Source organism: Panulirus ornatus, chromosome 14, assembly GCF_036320965.1.
Source record: "Panulirus ornatus isolate Po-2019 chromosome 14, ASM3632096v1, whole genome shotgun sequence".
In the NCBI taxonomy this organism is placed as follows: Eukaryota; Metazoa; Arthropoda; class Malacostraca; order Decapoda; family Palinuridae; genus Panulirus; species Panulirus ornatus.
Window position 1 is genome coordinate 7,834,631 of NC_092237.1, and position 23,548 is coordinate 7,858,178.

The 23,548-nt window shown below is 47.8% G+C and overlaps 1 protein-coding gene across 2 annotated transcripts in view; it reads left to right on the plus strand.

Moving 5' to 3' along the window:
* Nrt (Neurotactin) overlaps window positions 1-23,548 on the plus strand; it is a 96,505-nt gene that overhangs the window by 29,224 nt on the left and 43,733 nt on the right. Inside the window, exon 2 of one of the 2 annotated variants that reach the window (XM_071669528.1) lies at window positions 14,220-14,272. The exons of the other annotated variant lie outside the window; for it this stretch is intronic. Coding sequence (XP_071525629.1) covers window positions 14,238-14,272 — 35 coding nt within the window. The 5' untranslated portion in view covers window positions 14,220-14,237. The remainder of the gene's footprint in view (window positions 1-14,219; window positions 14,273-23,548) is intronic. 2 annotated transcript variants of the gene reach the window in all.

Here is a 23,548-nt window from a genome sequence, read left to right on the forward strand (position 1 = left end):
ACTGATAGGGACAAGAAAACAAAGAATTGGGGAAAAGACTAGGAGAAAAATTTCTACAGACAAGGATACGACATAGGATCCGTATAGGGTTGGAAACCTCGTGTGACACGCTCAAATAACCCCTAAATGTCGCCCCGTGCTGCCAAATCTCCGGGGGAAAGAGGGTACGTTGGGGGTGACTCTCTTATATCCATATTCTCTCGCCCTCCGTCGCATCCTGATATGTGTGCTGTAAAAACGCTCGTAAACTCTCTTATATCGGATAGGTTGGGCACCTGTGAGTATGTTGGTTTTCTTTTACTGATGCTGGAAGTTTACCTTGATGGCACCTCTGTTGATGTGGTGATTTGTCACTCTCATTGCGGAACAATGGGACATGACATAGACTTTGCGGTAGAGAATGGTATATGAATAAGTACTCAAATATCATTCTTTACGCAACGCACAGATCCACCTACAGATGAGAAGCCCATTACACTCTAGTTACACATGAACCGGCCTGTGCTAGTAATAGCACAGCACACCACACACACACACACACACACACACACACACACACACACACACACACACACACACACACACGAGACCCAGCCTGTGCTAGTAATGGCAAGCAAGCACACACACACACACACACACACACACACACACACACACACACACACACACACACACTGCCAATAATAGCATACCCCAAAACGGGGCTGTCATTAACAAGAGCCCGTGACAACGTTAGGACACCCGGTCACATGAAGCCATGGCCCCCCCAAAAAAACTCCCATGTATCCAGTTCTGGACGTGAGAGAAGATGGGGTACGTCAGTACCTGGTGCTTGATGGCTGTCTGGGTATACGGTGAAGATAGTTTCCCCACTTGTGGGGCCACATCTCTTTTTTTTTGTTTTTAACCCCTGATGACTTCCTCTTCCCCGCTCTCTCTGTGTTTCTTCTTTCATGATATTTATCTTCGAATATTTTCTTCTACTGTTTCACTGCTCCGACATTATTAAGTTTATTGTATGATGTTTATTATAATCGCGTTATGCCCTGTATATATATATATATATATATATATATATATATATATATATATATATATATATATATATATATATATATATATATATATTATTTTCATAGTGACCGATCTTGCTCGGGCAAGACATGCCGCAACCAAGGCTCATCTCGACTAGAAAAAAAAAAAGAAAAAGGTAAAATTAAGGGAATTAGCCTGAAGCCAATTAGTCGATTGCTTCATCTCCATATTAAGGAACTGTTCTCTGCCACCCAGGGAACTTGAAAGTTGTCACCATGTCTCCCTTTGCCCCTCAGGCTCTACTTTGGCAGGTCTGTGATTGTTGACACATCCCCTACACCCCCTCCTTCTGTAGCTCAGCTGTGTGGACTCATGGGCCTGGGGCGTGGGAGGACTCGTGGGCCTGGGGCGTGGGTGGACTCAGGGGCCTGGGGTTGGCGAACTCGGGGCCTGGGGATGGTGGACCCGGTGTCCGGGTTGAGGGCCTCGGGAGTGGCGGGGACAGCGTGAGGAGAGGGGAAGGGAAGTAGTGGGGCGGAGGTGGTGAGTGGCAGGAGCAGTGTTGGAGCATGACGGGCAGCAACGAGTCACATCCTCACCACCCCGCAAGCCTCGCCCATCCACTTACTGTTACCATCCGCCACCTATCCCCAACCTCGCGTCTCTCTCTCTCTCTCTCTCTCTCTCTCTCTCTCTCTCTCTCTCTCTCTCTCTCTCTCTCTCTCTCTCTCTCTCCGGGGGGGTAGCAGAAGTTTTTCAATTCATACATTGTCGTTATTTTGTCGTTTAATTTTTGGCGATGAAAAGTATTGAGAATCCTTACCTAAGTCTGAGCGTCATGTACATATATATATATTTTTTTTTTCTATATCAGATTGGAGTATATTTTGACGATGAGGTATACGAAAAAAATTAAAAAAATCCTTTTGTCCGTTTAATGTTCATTAGTGAGTTTGAACAGTTAGTATTGTCGATGGCTGGCTTTTTAAATGTCGACCTGCGTTTTTTTTTTAATTTCTTTTATTATTATCATTTTTTTTTTAACAATCTAAGGCAAATCAACCCACCACTGCTCTTATGTTTAGCTGCCTGTTCGTTAGCTGACTTTCCAAGCGGCCTGGTTGCATATCTGGCTTGAATCAGTATTCGGGTCGACCTGCTCGTTAGGATCTGGACAAAGTTTTAATTAAAAAGAGTCCGTTTGGAGGATTGGTCAGGATTGAATTCGTGGAGGGAAAAGTCATAATTGGTTATTGATTATATTTCGGTTAGTTGGTTGGTTGTTGATGCGGTCAGGGCGTGTGATGTGTACGGAATATATATCAATGTGCACACGGTGTAGACCCGTTCTGCTAAGTGTGTTTACCCGTATTGCGCGGTGTATATCCTCCGTATTACGCGGCACGCACCGTATTGCGCGGTGTATATCCTCCGTATGACGCGGCACGCACCGTATTGCGCGGTGTATATCCTCCGTATGACGCGGCAAGTACCATATTGCGCTATGTATATCCTCCGTATGACGCGGCACGCACCGTATTGCGCGGTGTATATCCTCCGTATTTCGCGGCACGCACCGTATTGCGCGATGTGCCCGAATTGCGGTGTGTTACCTGCATTGTTTGGTGCATAGCCGGATTACCACGGTTTATGATAATAAAGATGATAATGATAATGATAATGATGATAATTGATCCAGACAGTTCACAGAATTGACGAGAGGAATTCTCCTCATCCCATGAAACGTAATGAGTCCGGGCGGTGGTGGAGTATGTCGGGCGTGTGTAGGTTAGGTGCCCCGTAACGTGATCCTGTGGTGGAGGACTCGTGGCGCGGAGGGAGGGAGGGAGGGAAGGAGGGAAGGAAAGAGGGAAGGAGGGAAGGAAAGAGGGAGGGAGGGAGGGAGGGAAAGAGGGAGAGGGAGGGAGGAGAGGGAGAGGGAGGGAGGGAAAGAGTGAGAGGGAGGGAGGGTTGGAGGGAAAGCGTGAGAGGAGGGAGGGAAGAAGGAGGGAGGGAGGAGACATTTGGTCTCTGAGTGTTGATCACAAGCTAGGGTTAGGAGAGAGTTGTGGGAAATATAGACGCCAGGTGGAGTGAAGGATGTGATATTGAGAAAACTAGGAGAGAGAGAGAGAGAGAGAGAGAGAGAGAGAGAGAGAGAGAGAGAGAGAGAGAGAGAGAGAGAGAGAGAGAGAGAGAGAGGTGAGGGGGGACGATTGGTTCGTAGGAAAAGGATGTACTGGTTTAGGACGGAATGACAGGCGAGGGTAAGTCAGGTGCGGCCAATGTCATGTGTACTGCGTGTGCTTAAACGCCATTTTCCTCTCTCTCTCTCTCTCTCTCTCTCTCTCTCTCTCTCTCTCTCTCTCTCTCTCTCTCTCTCTCTCTCTCTCTCTCAACCTTGCGTCTCGTTGCCCCCCCGTATATCGTGGAATGTTGACGAAAAGGAACGTGTTTGTTAAAGCTGTAGGATACGTATGGGTGTAAGAATGTATTACAGTCTGTGACATAGCAGCTAAAACTTGGATTTACGCCTTTAATGGACCAGATATCACGAGTGTTTGTAATGTGCCCATGACCGAGCATACTTTCCCCTAATGCGCCTTTGAGCGAGCATATTTTCCTCAAAGTGTGTGTGTGTGTGTGTGTGTGTGTGTGTGGCTCACATTTAAAGGCTTAGATTATCATTATTATTATTGTTATTGTTATTATAGTCATTATTTTAGCGTGAACTTCATTACTTCATCGAGTGGGTTAGTATCCATTACTTCAAGCGACGCCACACTTGCAAAGGATAAAAGATCGTAGAATAAGGCAGTACTAGGTGCGCTACCGTTGTAGAAGCTGGACACGGAGTGGCATCAAATGACGAGTGCACATGGCGCTGGCCCCTACTGTGCCCTTGATCGAGAATATTTTACTCGAGCACCTGCATTGTTCCCTTGATCGAGCGTAATTACTCGGAACACCTGCTATGCGCCCTTGATCGAGCGTATCCTACTATAGAACGCTTTCGAAACTATAAAGCCTGCCATTTACCGAACTTTTTTGTGCTATGGTTAACATTCGTAAGTATGGAGGATTAAGTGATGATAATGGGCCCGTGTGAAGTTAAACTGCTTAAACAAATACTTAACTTTTTCGTGTGTTGGTTACCCCCGAATGCACTTTCGAGGGAGGAATGTACTAGAACACGCTGAAGTGAGTGAGTGGGGGAATACCCGTACTTAAATAATCTTTGTAAACGACGGAAACCACTTTTAAATGAGGTGGAACGCTACAAGAGGCTCTTGAGTGGAGATTTTTGGCTCTGCAATTTAGAAGAAAATGTTGGGCGGTTGTACTTGCTTGACGCATTAATAGAAAACGCTCTGCAAGTGGCGGGATTACGTGAACTGCGTCATAGTGAACATGTGTGGTCCAGGAATACTACCTCAAGGACCTTATAATTTTCTAAAGGACGTGGTTATATGAATTGAAGATTGCAAGACATAAGACCAGGAAGGATCGAAGCCTATGTATAAAGGCCGTGAATAGGGGGGAAATACAATGCGCTGTGGAACGCTAACAGGTATGTCCTTCCCCTTAAATGCCTTATGGTCGCCTCTTGTAAATTGTATGAACCGGCTTATCGTCCCTGTCTGGACGGAAGCGAATTGTCTTGATGCCAGCGCCGACCCCTGATCTATTTGGGGAAGTTCTCTCTCTCCCCTACACTGTCCACAATAACTATATTATCGTCCATTTCCCTCGCCTGGGGAGAATTTATATTCAGTAGTTGTGCTGATGGTTTACCTAGATCCCTCCTCGGGCCTTCCATACACGCAGATAGTAGATGGATAGAGGACAGATGATGAATAGGATACAGGGAAGAAAAAATATGTGAAGGGTTTTATGAGTTTGGTGTGTGTGTGTGTGTGTGTGTGTGTGTGTGTGTGACTTAAAACCCTCCTAGACGCGTCGCCTGTCTTGTTGAGTTTGAGGCAGGGAGGAGGGGAGGGTCATGTGACACGGCCGGGGTGAGCACCTCCTCGCTCGGGTGGTGTGGCAGGAGGCGAACGGGGAGGAGGAGGGAGGAGAAGGTGAGGTTACATGATGGAGGGGAGAGAGAGAGAGAGAGAGAGGGAGAGAGGGAGGGAGGAAAGCTGCTGCAGTAACCTGCGGCTGTATATCCTGTAATTACATACCGTATATTAGATATACCTTAAAACTTCCCCCTCTCTGACACAAGGGGTACCTTGTATAGGGCCCACCCTTCACCCTCCCCCTGTCGTTGTATTGTGGCCACCACACACTCCATACTCTCCTGCACCTTACCCTTGTAAGCTACAGGTGCCTTAGATGAAATGCTTCCCTGTAGAATCAGGGGACCAGATTTTAGAAACTGGGATTGGATGTAGACACACAAGCTTTTGGTACGGTGGAGGGAGGCGGGTGGAGGAGCGTTTGTTGGAACCTCTGGACACAGCAGAGGTTGGTAGGTGCCCCAGGCACTGGGTTTGTACAGGTTATGACCAGTAGTTCACTCGTAGCAGTTCGCTCGAAAATGATCAGAGTTGCGGGAAGATGTATTCTTTTGCCGCGGTTTTATTCCTTGAATTTTTATCATGTTTTCGATATGTTCTCTTGTCCTATCTCCGCCGGTGTTGTCCTGTGTCGTTGGCCGGAGCAAAATGACCCTCAACCACTTCATATTCCACGGAACTACCGGTACACAACCAGTAGTCCTGAGGTGTCTCCACCTTCCCTGTCTCTCCTGTTGGACTACCCCCTCTTAATGTACAGCCAAGACTACCCCTTTGAAGGTAGCTACTACCCCCCCCCCCCATCGTTTTGAACCTCAAATGTGCCTCTTAAACTCACCACCAAATCTCTCTCTTCCTCACGCTTGACTCTGGTCTCCCACCGCTCTTGCGGCCTTGGCAGATCGGTCCATCATCCTCTACTAGTGTTGAGTGAGGCTGCTGCCGCTGCTGCTGGCTTGCCTCCTGCCGGAGATGGTCGGTCCTTCATCCTCTACTGGTGTTGAGTGAGGCTGCTGCCGCTGCTGCTTGCTTGCCTCCTGCCGGAGATGGTCGGTCCTTCATCCTATACTGGTGTTGAGTGAGGCTGCTGCCGCTGCTGCTGGCTTGCCTCCTGCCGGAGATGGTCGGTCCTTCATCCTCTACTGGTGTTGAGTGAGGCTGCTGCCGCTGCTGCTGGCTTGCCTCCTGCCGGAGATGGTCGGTCCTTCATCCTCTACTGGTGTTGAGTGAGGCTGCTGCCGCTGCTGCTGCCTTGCCTCCTGCCGGAGATGGTCGGTCCTTCATCCTCTACTGGTGTTGAGTGAGGCTGCTGCCGCTGCTGCTGGCTTGCCTCCTGCCGGAGATGGTCGGTCCTTCATCCTCTACTGGTGTTGAGTGAGGCTGCTGCCGCTGCTGCTTGCTTGCCTCCTGCCGGAGATGGTCGTCCTTCATCCTCTACTGGTGTTGAGTGAGGCTGCTGCCGCTGCTGCTTGCTTGCCTCCTGCCGGAGATGGCCGTATGCCAGCCAACGTTGCTGCCGTAGCTGCTCTGTGTCTAGGGCTGCCACAGGGTTCTTTTTTCTTTCTATCTTCCTTTGGTTACGTGTGCCATGTCCTAAGGGCACCCCATGTCCTCACACACACACACACACACACACACACACACACACACACACACACACACACTCACAGACACTTCCAGTGACGTCATGACGTCTTCCAGCTCCAGCTCGTCTTCCACGAACGCCCGACCCTTTCCCAGCATCATGTCGGCCAAGGTCTGCTGCCCTGTTCATTTAATCAGTCCTGGTTTTCCCCCCACTCCCGACTCCTGCTGCGGCAGTTACGGTCCTTCCTTGTCTCCTGACGCTGCCACACCCCCACCCCAAGCCACCTACATTAAACGCCAGCCATCAGATATTATGCATTTTTAACGTTTGCCCGCCAGATTGTCTCGTCTCTACTACTGAAGCGGCTACAGTGTGTCTTAATTCCCCTAGGACGGATGAGTTGCTTTGTGATGGATTAAGCCCAGGGTGGGAGGGCCCTGTGGGTGAGGGAGGGAGGGAGGAGAAGCTCCACCAACCTCACCCTTCTCTCTCTCTCTCTCTCTCTCTCTCTCTCTCTCTCTCTCTCTCTCTCTCTCTCTCTCTCTCTCTGGACCAATTAATTTCGCCGCGGTGTCTGGTGGGATGGTGGTAGATTCCCCATGAAGCTGGTGGAGTGGAGATGTGAGGGAGACGGAAGAAAGGAATTAGGAAGGCGAGGAGGAAGAAAAAAAATATGAAAACACACTAAAAAAAAAAAGAAAGTGTTGGATGTAAAAAGGAAAGGGAAATTAGGATGATAATTCATTGCTAATTTGAAGCAGGAGAGAGAGAGAGAGAGAGAGAGAGAGAGAGAGAGAGAGAGAGAGAGAGAGAGAGAGAGAGAGAGAGAGAGAGTCATTTGCATAAGCACGAGCGACACGAGAGATCGGGTTGATGCGAGTGATCCGTCTGTGTCATTGGTGATCCCGCTACACTATACCGAACGGGACATTATGAATAGCAGATGACCTCGTAATGAATGTATGTATTACTTTATTATTATCTCTCCTTTATTTATTTATTTCCGTATAGATAATCACTCCAGCGGTATATCATCTTCGCTGGTGTTTATTTATTTTTTCTTTCTCGTCTCCCTGAGTCTCAAAACCATGAGTTTGGTGGGCATTAATAATGTGTGTATGTGTGTGTGTGTGTGTGTGTGTGTGTGTGTGTGTGTGTGTGTGTGTATGTGTGTGTGTGTGTGTGTGTGTGTGTGTGTGTGTGTGTGTGTCCTGGTGGAGCCGGTCGTGAGAGGATGGCTCCGTGTGGGAACAGGGAAGGGGAAAACTGGGTCATTTTCTTCCCTGGGTTCAGCCGAGCGACTTGGCTGCCAGGGCGAGCGAGGACTGCATTGATGCGATCTATATTTATACACATCGAGGTAGAGGAAGTGCTGGGATTGATTTTGATGCGAGGGGGAGAAAGTTGAGGGGGGAGAGAGGGGAAGAAGAGAGAAGGAGGAGGAAAGGGGAGGGGAGGGAGCGAGAGTGTGAGGGAAGCTGGTGGCGGGAGACAAGTTCCGTTTTGGCCATGTCGGGAATCAGAGACGTCGGTGGAGGGAGGGAGGGAAGCGATTAGATCCCTCTCCGGATATCAGTGGTTCCTCCTCCGCCCCCCGCTATCCTCCTCCTCCTCCTCCTCCGTCCCACCTCTCTCCTCCCCTTCCACCACCTCCGGCCGATCGATGACCCCGTACCACTCGGGTCACGCCCCAGGTCACACAGGGGGGGACGACAACAGCACTGCTGGGGCACGTGTAGTGGTCATAGATTTATGCATCCCGGATTTTTGTCTGGATGTTGTTGTTTTTGTTAGTTTTTGTATCAGTAGACCAGGTTTTAGTTTTGCAAAAGAAGGAGCAGAGAAGGGGGCCAAGTGAGGATTTTCCCTCTTAGGCTCATTCCTCTGTTCTTAACGCTACCTCGCTAACGCGAGAAATGGCGAACTTCACACACACACACACACACACACACATATATATATATATATATATATATATATATATATATATATATATATATATATATATATATATATATATATGTATATATAAAGGACTGAATGCAGTGCAAAACTGTAAGCAGCTTAAAAGCACAAGCTCTTTTTAAGCTTCTAAAATCTCTCTACAGTTGAAAAGGGTCGGGTTGGCGGGGAGGTGAGCTGGGGGGTGGGTGGGGCGGGGAGGTTATCTGGGGTGTGGGGCGGGGAGGATTTTGGTGGCGTTGGACAGTGTAGGTGGGCGGGGATAGACAGGTGAGAGGACGGTGTGTGGCTAAGGATAGACAGGCCAGCCTAGGGTTTAGGCCTGTTGGACGATGGTGCAGTGTCAGCGAGCCGTGAGGATCTGGTGGCTGGTGGCCACAGGAGATAAATATAAAACGAATTATCTCCTCATAATCTCTCATAGAGTGAGTCTTGCATTATGTATGAGGTGTTGTTTACTCTATGGCTTGTGAGATGTTCATGGGCGGGTCGTGGCTAGTGTCAGGTCACGTGGTACTGGGTCGATGCCACACTACCGGGCCAGATGTGTTCGTGAAATGAATATGTACAGGACAGGTATTGATCCATGGGCAGCAGTCGTCCTCCCCTTCTCCATGTATGGCCCCTGACCACCACCTAGTGGACACACACACACTGGCTACGTCTCCAGTGCTCTCCAGCCTCCATCTGTATACATTAGGAATACTGTCACTCTAGCAGATGACCTCTTGATACCACTTATCTCTCCTCACTGTGCATCGTTCCCCATGCAGTCAGAACGCACCGGGGCGGACAGCGATAACTTTGACGCGACCTGGAGTCAACTAGAGCGTTGTCATGTTGCCGTGATACAGTGGTGGTGATGATGTCCCGCGTCGTTTCCCCAGCTGACCAGACACAACAAGGATGACCGAACCTCGACCACAGCCAGCCACTGCTGTGTGTGTGGTACGGAGTGACTGGAGGAATGAATGTTGGTATCGGAGCGAGCGAACTTGTGACGCGGTTGTTCATTAGTGAAGAAGCAGCAGGAAGGAAGGAGGTCTTGCAGTAAGTCTGAGCTGAAAACCACTTTGAAAGCTTGACAGCATAGTGGGGTTCAGCAGAAGTTGTTGGAGACCTTGGCTGGGAGGGAGCCCACGCCACCGTCAGGAGGTAGGGTCTGGTCGGCCCTTTGGTTACGAGGGCAGTTGTGATGGTCACTCTGGCAGATGAGGTCAGAGTTCAGGTGGTAGTCATTGGACAGTTGGGGAAAGAGGACTCACAACCCCAGGTCGTTTTTTTTTTTTTCTTGTTTTGTTGATGCTTACCTCCCCTCCTGACGTCATCCAGGTGGCAGGTGTTGGGCGGAGCGAGCGGGTGAGGCTCGGGGTGAAGGATTACGGGTGATGGGGGAGAGAGATAGCCAGGTTAGGAAACAAGAGGGGTCGCGAGAGATGTGGCATTAGGCGAGGGAAGGGGCGCTAAAAAGGAGTGAGGGGAGAAAGATGGTGAAAAACATGTAAGGAAAATAATCTAGAAAGAATATTAGATTTTAAGATGAAAGACATGTATGAGAGAGAGAGAGAGAGAGAGAGAGAGAGAGAGAGAGAGAGAGAGAGAGAGAGAGAGAGAGAGAGAGTAGGGGGAAGGGGGAAATGTTCAACTGTAGAGGGGTCAGGGATAGAAGAAGCGGGCAGAGAAGGAGGCGAATGGAGCGGGAAGGACAGTTGATAATGAAGGAAGGGGAAGAAGGATGGTTGAGGATCATAACTGGGTGGTGTAGGTACGGGAGGAGGAGGTGGCTGCTGATGGTGAGACAGACGATGAGACTCGCTAGTCTGATCACTTCAACCAGTGCACCGTCCAGAGAGGGGCCGGAGGTCGTTACTGTTCCCTGTAGGATGGAAGTTACCTTCCCGTTCCGTGAAGTAGTGAAGTTACTTCCCAGAGGAAGGCAGAAGCTTCACACGTCATTCAGTTAAGTGTTCACGTTATTCATTTATTTATTTATTTTTCCCCCGAGTGGTCATTAGACTAAATGACGGGGGAGGTCAGGTGTGACAGAGGGACTGTGACAGACGTAAAGACAGGAACGGAAAGGACAGTTCTCACACGAGACGGATGAGACAGTTTACGTACACGGACAGAGTGAAGATTTGGCGGGAAAAGCAGCCACATGGGGAAACATCGAGGAACTTGAGGTGTTCCTGGAAGAAATCCACGACGGTGGGAGTTTTAGGTAAGTGAAGGACACGACCTTGTTTGGGAAGGGGGAAAGCGCACGGGAAGGACTGATAAGGGAAGGGAGATATGGTTGGGTGGGGGGGTTAATGCTGTCACCCACACAGGAGAGGATGATTGGCCGGACATGAGGGTGGGGAGACAAACACACAGATTGTGTTCCCAGTCAAGCAGAGAGAGAGAGAGAGAGAGAGAGAGAGAGAGAGAGAGAGAGAGAGAGAGAGAGAGAGAGAGAGAGGCGACACGGTTCAGTGGTGGTCAGGGAGGAGGGGGGGGAGAGTATCTGGCCAGAAAATGGGAAGATGGTGATGGCTGGTGCTACATTTACCCCACAGGGAGGGAGGGTAGGGTGGTATGGTTATCTCCAGGGGTACATCTCTCCTTCAGGGTCCGTGTCACACTCGTATATGGTGGAAGAAAATGAATAAAAGATGAGAACACCTGAATAAACGCGTCATATTCACTTTTCCTCTCCCTGGAGCCAATTAAAAGGGGGTAATTATTAAATCCAAGAGGTACGTAGGATATTCCAGTGGCCCTCAGGGAGTACTTGGTATGTAAAAGGCTGGAGAACCCCCTCGTCTGGAAACTGGAATGGAAGAGATGTTGGTGCTGGAACCTGGAGGAGTTGGTGTTGATTCAGGAACCGCGGAGGTGATGTCCGTCCTGGAACTGGAAAGTCGGTGTCCTTTCTGGAACTGGAAAGTTGGTGTCCTTCCTGGAACTGGAAAGTTGGTGTCCTTCCTGGAACTGGAAAGTTGGTGTCCTTCCTGGAACTGGAAAGTTGGTGTCCTTCCTGGAACTGGAAAGTTGGTGTCCTTCCTGGAACTGGAAAGTTGGTGTCCTTCCTGGAACTGGAAAGTTGGTGTCCTTCTTGGAACTGGAAAGTTGGTGTCCATCATAGGACTGGAAAGTTGGCGTCCGGCCTGGATTCGAGTAGTGTTGGCCAGGATGGTGTCACTGGATGATGGAAAGCTACGAATTTCATAAGAAATCTGAGAGTTATAATGAAAACACGGTAAAGGAGTTACCAAAAAGCCCCTTCCCCATATATATATATATATATATATATATATATATATATATATATATATATATAAAGCGAGAAGCTTTGGACATTTAATGGGAAATATTGTGTCAGAACTTGATTATTTAAGCTAATTTTAGAAATTCTTTTGAAAGCCGGAAGTGGAAAATGATAAGGAATATAGATTATGTCAGTCCAAATGGTGGAATAATTTTTTTTGTGTGATGTTTGGAATTGCTGGAAGTTGTTGAAAGAGAAGGGAGAGGACTTGGGCTGGAACCTTGTGAATGGGGTCCAGGAACTGGAAATGTTGTTGGGGAGCAAGTGATAAGGGAGCTTGCGAGGCGGGGGTGGCACCGATGGGGAGATTGCATCACGGCGGGGAGATGGGTAGGACACTCACCAGAGATTAGGGCTAGGGACGCGGGTGAGTGAGGTAAATGGGAGTTTTTGAGGGCTGGGGGTGTGGGAGAGAAGAGGGCGGTGAGTGGGGCAGGAGAGGGACGAGAGGGGGAGGTGGAGGATGGGAAGAAGCTATGGGAGATATAAGGTGGAGGTGAATCATGGTGGGCGTGAGGAAGGAATGGAAGAAGAGGAGGGTGATGGATGTGGGAGTATATGAGGAGGGTTGTTTGACATTAAGGAGAGGATGGCAGAAGGTCCCCTCCTCCCCACCTACCACTCTCCCCAACCTTAGTTCACACTCAGTCTCTGCCTGTCATGTGTAATGCAACGAAACCACAGCTCCCTATCCACATCCAGGCCCCACAGACCTTTCCATGGTTTACCCTAGACGTTTCAAATACCCTGGTTCAATCCTTTGGCAGCACGTCGACCCCGGTATACCACATCGTTCCAGTGCGCTCTATTCCTTGCACGCATCTCACCCTCCTTTATTCATCGACTTTCCTTTTATTTTTTTCGAGCTCAGAGGAAGCTGCAGCTTGACTCTGTATTCCTCGACGAGGTATATTGTTTTTTTTACGAGTCGCTCGAGTGTTTTGCGTGGTGGGTATTTCTCAGGGTTGTCTGGAGGAGGAGGAGGAGGAGGAGGAGATGGTGGTGGAGCTGGTAGAGTGGGTTCTCGAGAGTGTGAGGAGGAGGAGGAGGAGGAGGAGGTGTATGTGAGGATATGGTGGCCGAAGGTACGGATGACCTGGCTCAGGAGAGACCTGTGCTAGGGGGGTCATGACCTTTTGATAGATTAATACCTTCGAAATGAATATTTTTTATGTATCATCGTCTCGTTCTTTCATATCTCATTGTAATCTATGATGCATAAAATGTCAGCTCGTCCAACAGTAACTAACATGGAAGAATTGATACAAATATTGATTAGTGGATAAACCAGATGTCACTCAGGCTCATTTTCAAATTCATTTCGGAGTCGTTGGTCAACAGCCGTCGTCTCTGATGTAGGTTTTGGTGTCTGTCCGTTATTTTCTGTCCTTAAGAGTTGATAGGTTCTCTCCTTGCTGTCACTTCCGTCTTGGTAAGTCTCACACCTTTTGTGGACCAGCTGGAGGGGGGGAAAGGAGCTGGAGTCCTCTGCCATCTTGCAGTTGCCTGTGTGGTAGGCAGACAGACAGGCAGGCGGCTGGCTCCTGGCCCTGCTGGTGCCAGGGATGGGTGGCGACTGCACCAGGGATGGGAAGGTCGTTGGGGGGCAGGGTGGGTGATTGTTGCAGGGGTGGGAACTCCTAGAGATGGGGGAAATTGAGGGAGGGGTGGGTGGGAACGAGAGTTTCCACGGCTGAATGACTCAGAACGGTGAGGTGAGGGTAGGGAGAACGCTTACATCATGTCACAACTCCTGCAGCATTAGGAAGGGAGGAGTGTAGAAGGGTGTCTGTAGGGTGTAAAGGCAATGGTGATAGTTTTTTTTTTTTTTAATTTCGGTTGATTTTAATGCTTTTTTTTTTTCTTTTCTTTTTGTCTCTTTCCCGTTACGTGTCAGGTGATGAATGATGGGTATTTCCTTAATGTTTGCTGTTGTGTAAACTCGTGTAACTTATCTTTTTGGTTCAGCTTGTGTGTGTGCGTGTGTGTGTGTGTGTGTGTGTGTGTGTGTGTGTGTGTGTGTGTGTGTGTGTGTAATTACCTGTTTGTGGTAAGAGAATGTAGGCGTTATTGATTTATTGTATCTCTGGTGTAATTGATGTATTCAACTGATGGCTGAGTCATTTTATATTCATTAAAGCTAAGGAAATACTTAAAGTTGAAGGTTGTGTAGTGAAGTGTAAGTAAGAACATTTCCATTTCAGTAAAGAAAACAATTAAGGTGAACCTTATGTATTCCTAACCTTAGATTTTATAGTGTCTTACCGTCAACTAAAGTATATTTTCCTTCTTCTTTCAGGTTAATAAATCATCTTGCATGTTTTGGAAGACGACAGACCTCCACAATTATCCGTAAGTACTGACAGTGGACGATGGATGGTGGGAGAGGAGGTAGACTGGAAGGAGTTGAGCACGTACGGCAAAATTGACCATTCTGACTGTGGCAGGTGGCACGGTAAGGATGGGGCAGGTGGGACTGTGGCAGATGGCACGGTAAGAGATGGGGCAGGAGAGACTGTGGCAGATGGCACAGCAGGGGTGGGGCAGGTGAGACTGTGGCAGATGGCACGGTAAGAGATGGGGCAGGAGAGACTGTGGCAGATGGCACAGCAGGGGTGGGGCAGGTGAGACTGTGGCAGATGGCACGGTAAGAGATGGAGCAGGTGAGACTGTGGCAGATGGCACGGTAAGAGATGGGGCAGGAGAGACTGTGGCAGATGGCGCAGCAGGGGTGGGGCAGGAGAGACTGTGGCAGATGGCGCAGCAGGGGTGGGGCAGGAGCGACTGTGGCAGATGGCGAATCAGAGATGGGGCAGGTGAGACTGTAGCAGATGGGACGGTAAGAGATGGGGCAGGAGAGACTGTGGCAGATGGCGCAGCAGGGGTGGGGCAGGAGAGAATGTGGCAGATGGCGCAGCAGGGTTGAGGCAGGAGAGACTGTGGCAGATGACGCAGCAGGGGTGAGGCACCAGCCAGGCTATACACTGGGAGAGCAACACCTGCCATAACACAGTTGCTTAAAACGTTTCCTGTGTCCTTCCGATGGTGGCGGGGGGGAGCCTGGCCCTAATTTATATACGGCGGCCACCCGCCCACTGCTCCCAGGCCTCACACCACATCTTCTCTTTTCCACCCGTCCCATTCCCCGCGTTTCACTGCCCCGTGCCACCCTTGCCGCTCCCGCCAGACGACCTCCCTTCCACCCGTGCCATCCTAGGACGTCCAGGCCGCGCCAGTCTACAGGCTCGACCCCCTCCCTTGGCCCACACGTCCTCGTCTCCCACTGTAAGAAGTGTCCACGGGAGAGGGAGGACGAGATGGTGTCCTGCCAACTCTGTGACGCGTAGAGAGAGAGAGAGAGAGAGAGAGAGAGAGAGAGAGAGAGAGAGAGAGAGAGAGAGAGAGAGGCCATTTCCCCAGGTAATGGCATCTCGTGTGTCCCGGAGACATTGGCTCAAGATGAAAGTCATATTCTCATCAACCCGACCGACCAACGGCCTCTGGTATCGATCGGCGCCTTAATGTAATGAGCTGACTGCCTGCTTGGCTGGCTGGCTTCCTGGCTGGCTGGCTGGTTGGCTGGCCCATCTGCCTGGCTTGACTCTAGTCCACCCGGGCCACGGGGCAGATCTCGTGGCCAGATGACAGGCATCCAGCCAGCTCGATAGTTTGGTGGTCCGCTGACCTCGCGACCTCTGGCCTTTTCCCATCGACTGTTCCTGCGACTCAGTTTGTGACTGGAACCCCTACCCCCCCCCCCTCTCTCTCTCTCTCTCTCTCTCTCTCTCTCTCTCTCTCTCTCTCTCTCTCTCTCTCTCTCTCTCTCTCTAGCCTCTTGTTTCTTTAAAATTCCTGCCCTCTCTTTGAAGTTTCGTGTGATGTAAATATTTGCGATTATTATTGACGTGTGTCTTTTAGTGTCAAGATGGCTTGTGTGCCCAAATGAATATATATATATATATATATATATATATATATATATATATATATATATATATATATATATATATATATTATCTTTTTCCTCTTATAACTGGATATTTACTGCCGTAATCTGTAGTTCCATGTTCGGTCGGTAGGGTGGTGGCAGGTGGCGTCGGTCTAGGGCGCGAGCTGGCCCCTCGCTCTCTTGTAAATGACGGGTTTTCATGCATCCCCTACTGACGGGGATGGCGGGGGCTACTGAGGACAAGCTGTACACATGCATGCGGAATCTTGGTAGTGGAGGTGGTTTGGCCAAGCATAAGGGTATGTGCCTGAGGATATATGTGTGGGTGTTGGAAGGTAGATTCACTACGCGAGAATACTCACATATACTAGTACCAAATGGCGTCCCAGCTTCGTCTCTTCGATGTGTATCAACTGACTGTTATATTTCTCTATTGTGTCTCCACTGATGATGTGATTATTACACGAAAGTGCACTTGGGAACTTTTCGTGTTTCCTTTTCCCCGTGGACTCGTAGAATACAAGTACCTATGTTGAGATTTTTGCCCCAGGAGAGCATGGCTAACGCGTATCGCTCACCGGAGGAAAATATATAACTTTACGAAGAACAAGCCTTGTACTAAGTTACAGTGTTTATCGTGTCATAAATTGAGCACAGTTGGGCGTTAGATTTTATAAAAAGTTCTTTTAAAAAGTTCGTTGGTCTAATTTGGCTCCAGCCATTTTTAAACAAGACCTGGGTTCATTATGTTATCTAAGATGGGTTGTGGTATTTCTTTTATTCTAATAGTTTGGAAGTAATTAGCCAGATTTTATACATCCGTTGACTGTCATGGAGAAAAAAAAAAACAGTTGGGCTTGCGGTCCGTCAGCCGACAGTGCCCCGCTAGACACGGTGGCGTAATGTTACTCCCCCTCGTTTTCTGTTGCAGCCGCAGATATGTTAAACTACATGTCTCGACCAAGGTCTTTACGGCTACTTGGCCATATTCCATCCTTAGCTTACGTCTTGTAAGCGACAATTGTACGCGAGGTTCTTTCCCGGGTGAACTTGTTCTTTCTTGATCGTGAGTGCATGATTTTTGGATGTGAGAAATTTACGTAAACTGGACTAAAGAAAATGGTGTGTATTGTGACTGAAAGCTATATATTCTGCTGGATTATCCTAGGCTTTGCGTGTGGATAGGCGACTGTGGAGGAAGGGTCGGTCAGATGTGGAGATGCGTGGAACAACTACACCAGCGAATGAGGCTTCGATGGTCAGTATTTGCGAAATGTTTGAGAAATGAAAGGGAAGAGTAATTACGAACAATATAATATTCAAATGGATTAAGTTGCGTTAATCCATTGTGGAGTTTCGTGTTCTGCAGGTGTCCATGTCTGCTGAAACACGCGAGACAATTTTTCCAGTATTATCAGGTTTCCGTCGTGTCCATTTACTGACGGGAGACGGGAATTTCAGTGCGTTTTCTCCGTCCAGGGGAGGCTACGCTATATTTTTGGAGACTCCTTTTTTTTTTTTTTGTGCCTTTCCTATGTTGATAGAGATTACCAGGACGCACCTTGCGTGGCGATACCTCAGCATGGGTAGGAGGGCTGCCGATATGTGAGCATTCTGCTCTCCTCTCTGAGTCGATCGTGTCCCCGTGTCTCGCGATACATCTTCTGGTCTTTGCTGTTGTTGATGGTGGAGGAGGTAGGCACAGTCGGGGGTGGTGGTCACGGGCGGGCTCCGTGGATTAAGACCAGGCGTGACGTGGGATCACTTACGACGGGTTTTATTTTATGTACACTTTTCGTACCTGTTGTGCCTCCTGCCGACCCGGACCCCACTGCCACAGCACACCCGAGAGTTTTTTTTTTTATTTTTATTTAGAAAAGAAAAATCGTAGCGACGTGGGAATTGATTTTGCCAGAGGATTGTGTCAACAACCTGTTTTAACGGCTGCGCCTCCAGCTATAGCAGCAGCAGCAGCAGCACACGTCGCACATGGTCATAAACTGGAAAGTAAGAAGAAATCGAAGGTGATCCGTCTGTGGTTGTGTAGAGAGTAGGGGAGATATATGGGGAGTAGAAGGTGGAGGAGGGAAGTAAAGATGGTGGTGAGTGGACTGGGGTAGAGGGAGGTGGTGTATGAGATGGAAGGTATCATACCTGCTACGATCCACACTCCATGTATTGCTCTATCATTCTCCTTTTCTCATTTCCACTACATCTGCTCCCTTTCTCCCTTTGTATCCACCCCCCTTCTGTCATTACTACATCATTCCTTCCCTCACTCATGTCTTATCGTCGTTTCTTTGCCACCACACACACCTTCCCTCCCTTTCCTACTGTCACGCCACTTCCTCCCATTCCGTACCGCCTGTCTCTATGTCCTTTCCTTACCTTTCTCTTCTGCAATCGCCATGCTCCCCCCCCCTCCCACCCGACCCAGCTCTCCTCTCTTATCTGCCACATCAAACGAGGGTTATTTTTAGCTCGTTTATCAGCCAGCAGCCGCAAGGTATTTATTCATACCGGCTCGTGTCTCCAGGCCCCTCCCCCTCCAGCAGTCTCACATTTCCTCCATCTCTCTCTCTCTCTCTCTCTCTCTCTCTCTCTCTCTCTCTCTCTCTCTCTCTCTCTCTCTCTCTCTCTCTCTCTCTCTCTCTCTCTCTCTCTCTCTCCCTCCCGCCTACCCACGGCCATTCTCCCCTTCTACCTCAGAACAGAAGCCAGGGTCCAGATTATCAGTTCGAAAGTGTATTGACAGCGGAGGACAGTGTGTACGGTCGTCCCACGTACCCATCTCAGAACGGATTGGCGTTACGACTGGCATGCCACAGGGCTCAGTCCTGGAACCATTGTTCTTCCTGATCTATGCAAATGACTCTGCAGAAGGATTGGGACTCATGCCTAATTATGTTTGTGTAGGATGCCAAAGTCATGAGATAAGTAACAAGTCACAAGGATTGCATGTAATCACAAAGGGACATAGACAAATCTTGCATCTGATCTTGAACATGGTTGATGAAATTCAACCCAGTAAATACAATTAGTAATGAGGATGGGACACAGTGATATATATATATATATATATATATATATATATATATATATATATATATATATATATATATATATATATATATATATATATATATCTTCCATTCTGTGACATGATCACATACTTTCAAGTTTTTAGAAGCATTTTGATGGTGTCATTAGAGTTCTTCTTTGAAAGATGTAGAGCTAGAACAGCCAGAGACCACAACATGAAACACACACACACACACACACACACACACAAGCTGAGCATGACATTTTGTGATAATAGTAAATTATTTATAAGTGTGTGTATATATATAATATTTACTATTATTTCACAACCCGCCATGCTCAGCTTGTCTATGTTTAGCCTAATTCTCGTATGAGCGGCTGCCGTCCCCTCTTGGTTGCCATGGTAACGAGAAGCGGCGTCCTGTTGCCATGGTGATGGTGGCTAGGCTCCGCCCCCCTCCTGGCAAGCCTGGAATGAGGCCTAACTTGGTATCCTGTGGCTGGAGGCAAGGGTACGTACGTACGTCCTTAGAAAGTACGGACAGAACGCACAGTGATGTACGGACTTGCCACGCGCGCAACGATCCATCACATCTACCCTACCCGGGTTCGAGTCTTCGGACAGAGCAATGTACTCTCACTGCAAACCCTTGATGTTCATTTTTTAGTTTGGGTGGGTCGCGTTCGACGAATGGTTACCTGGCGTTAAGCTCCTAATGGGGTCCAGTGCTCCGTTCTTCACACGCACACACCACTAGAATGAAAATGGGTCCTCACAGATCTTACAATACTGAATATATGTCGTTTTTCTTCACAGTGGAATTCCTAGCTTGGAGTAGTCGTCGTCAAATTCTATCCCCCACCCCCATTCTCTGTCTCATCCGGGCCCTTACCTAAGTGTACCCCCATCTCATCCGGGTCCTTCCCTTAGTATACCTCGTCTCATCCGGGTCCTTCCATAAGTATACCTCCATCTCTGGACCCCTTACCCAAGTATACCCCATCTCATCCAGGCTCTTGCCTAAATATACTCCATCTCATCCGGGCCCTTACTAAGTATACCCCCATTTCATCCGGGTCCTTCCCTTAGTATACCTCGTCTCATCCGGGTCCTTCCCTTAGTATACCCCGTCTCATCCGGGCCCTTCCCTAAGTATACCACATCACATCCGGGTCCTTCCCTTAGTATACCTCGTCTCATCCGGGTCCTTCCCTAAGTATACCCCGTCTAATCCGGGCCCTTACCTAAGTATACCTCATCTCCGGGTCCTTCCCTTAGTATACCCCGTCTAATCCGGGCCCTTACCTAAGTATACCCCATCCCATCCGGGTCCTTCCCTAGTAAACCTCGTCTCATCCGGGTCCTTCCCTTAGTATATACGACTGGACAGATCACATGAATGTGTTCATCCCACGTAACTTATCATCGCCGCCTGTGCTGTGTCACGGCTGAGTGTACCGTAAGCTGTGGTCTTCTGTGTATTTTCTCTTCATTCTTCCTCATTTTCAGAGCCGGTAGTTGATTTAATACAATGCCTAGTGCACGCTCATGGCTTCCCTTCTGCACGCAACCTTGGCTCGTTTTCTTTAGTACGGTGGACTAGTATATATTAATCTTTTGGGGGAAAAAATACTTATTTCTTTCTTGTTACACTTTATTTTCGAACGCAGGATATATGCAAATGTTTGTTTGAGTATATACCCACAGTGGGAACTTTCAGTTTTAATGGTTAAACATTTTAATGTGTAAATATATTATTCAAGAAATACATGTTATTCAACCATTATTTTTTATTCATGATGGCGATGGCGGGCAATTCCTCCTCCATAACTTATTATTAGAAAGTATAGTATTAATAACGTACTAGAAGAAAGTATAGTATTAATAACGTACTAGGAGAAAGTATAGTATTAATAACGTGCTAAGAGAAAGTACAGCTCCTGAAGACTCACCCTTGAACCTCGATACATTTATTGCCTGAATAGATTAACCTTAAAGCAATAAAGTCAAGGGAGAGGGTGTGAACGTCAGTAAGGGGGTGGTGTTGGGGGGGAAAAAGTTCAGTCTGCAGTAGTCTGTGCCTCTTTTTTCAAAGAAAATGGACCAAGAAAAACGTAGTGAGGGGAGAATGGCTCATTTATTAAGAGTGGATGATAGTGGTTATTTTTTTGTTCTTATGGTATTTTTTTTTTTCGGAGTGCAAGGCTGAATTTGTGTGCTTGTTCACATGGACGTTTGTATGTATGGTGGCGGAGGAGCGGGGGAACACATTTGAAAATGGAAGGCAAAGGTTGTTATTTTCCCGGGATGAATGCATAAATTATTTCTCTCCTTTGTTGTGAATTGCTTAATGATAATAATAATAATAATAATAATAATAATAATGATAATAATAGTGATCATAATTATTCATGATAATGATAGTAATAGTATTAGTCATTCATGATGTTATTGTTATTATTATTATTAATATTATTATTGTTATTATTATTATTATTATTATTATTATTATTATTATTATTTAGACAACAATTTGCCTACATAGGTGAGTGCATATCACTCCTTCTTTTCTATTCTATCAAAAAACAGATGAACGACGAATCTCGAAGTTACAGAAGTTCATGAAAAGATCTTCATTGAAGGCTTGAAGCGTTCCCTCCAACCCCCCCAGCCTTTCCCTATCCCCGGGCGGTGTTCCCGAAGTGCAACACCTCACTGGGAAGGTAATATGTCTGGCCGCAACACAGCGAGCACACATATTGGATTAAAGTATTACACTTGGGGACAGGAGACGCAAAATGGGGTTTTTCATTTGTTTGTGTTTGTGATGAAGTGACTGGCAGTGTTGCCGTGTCTAGTGTTTTTGTTTCCCCGACCTGGTGTTCGTGGTTGGCAGCGATGCCATCGTGTCCTCTTTCGCGACCTGGATTTGGTGGCTGACAGCGTTGCCATCGTCGCCTCTGCATGACCTGGGGTTTAATGGCCGTCAGCGTTGCCATCGTCATCTTTTATCATGACTCGGAAGTAGGGGCTAGCGTTGCCATTTGTCGTCCCATTTCCATAGCCTGGAGGTAGACGATGCTGGTGGCAGATTCGCCACTGTCGCATCTACGAGGTCAGGAGACAGCGGGTGGCTCAGAACAGTCGTGTTTGTAGTGACTGTAAAGACAGATATATAAAGACAGGATATACCGTATATCTAAGAGCGCGTTGGGGTCAATCCTGGGTCCAGTGATTCGGGGTGAATTTCTAGGTAGTCTGTCCTCTGCGGTTCCCTCCTGCGATGAGATATCTTGCTGGCTGTTTGGAGCATATATGGTGTGTGTGACGTCATATATGGTGTGACGTTTTGTGGAGCATATATAGTGTGTGACGTTATGTGGAGCATATATGGTGTGTGACGTTATATGGAGCATATATAGTGTGTGACGTTATGTGGAGCATATATGGTGTGTGACGTTATGTGGGGCATATATGGTGTGTGACGTTATGTGGAGCATATATGGTGTGACATTATGTGAAGCATATATGGTGTGTAACGTTATGTGGAGCGTATATGGTGTGTCACGTTATGTGGAGCGTATATGGTGTGTGACGTTATGCGGAACATATATGGTGTGTGACATTATGTGGAGCATATATGGTGTGTGACGTCATATATGGTGTGACGTTTTGTGGAGCATACATGGTGTGTGACGTTATGTGGGGCATATATGGTGTGTGACGTCATGTGGGGCATATATGGTGTGTGACGTTATGTGGAGCATATATGGCGTGTGACGTTATGTGGAGCATATATGGTGTGTGACGTTATGTGGGGCATATAGGGTGTGTGACGTTATGTGGAGCATGTATGGTGTGTGACGTTATGTGGAGCATGTATGGTGTGTGACGTTATGTGGAACATATATGGTGTGTGACGTTATGTGGAGCGTATATGGTGTGTGACGTTATGTGGAGCATGTATGGTGTGTGACGTTATGTGGAGCGTATATGGTGTGTGACGTTATGTGGAGCATGTATGGTGTGTGACTGCTGTGGTTCGGTGAGAGGAGAGGGAGTGAGATCGCTGGAGTATGTTCAGAGAAAATATAGGCCTTATTTATATAGGCTGGGCTGAGGAAAGAGAGGAGAACATGGCCGGGTAAGTGCTGGGAGAGAGGGAGAGGTATTTTTTAATCGGTGTAAGAGTGGGAAGGTCTGTCGCGGAGCGTGGTGAGAGGGAGGGACATGAGTGTTGTGAGAGGGGATATACGGGTCTAGTGAGTGGGGTGTAGTGAGAGGGGAAAATAGGAGTCTGGTGAGTGGGGGCTTTGTGAGAGGAAAAAAGAAGAAACGTCTAGTGAGTGGGAAATAGGGATCTAATGAGTGGGTAGGAAATAAGTGTTTAGTCAGAGGAAATAGGGGATTTGTGAGAGCAATAGGGGTCTTTTGAGAATAATGGAGGCCGAGTGAAAAGATTAGGTGTTAGTTAGGGCAGTAATACGCTGAGGTGGAAAAACAGAAAATATGAACATGCGACGCTAACATAGATATGCGTCACCAACATAAGCAACACCAACATAGGTATGCGACATAGATTTGCCTGAATAGATATGCGATATGCGACGCCAACATAGATTTGCCTGAATAGATA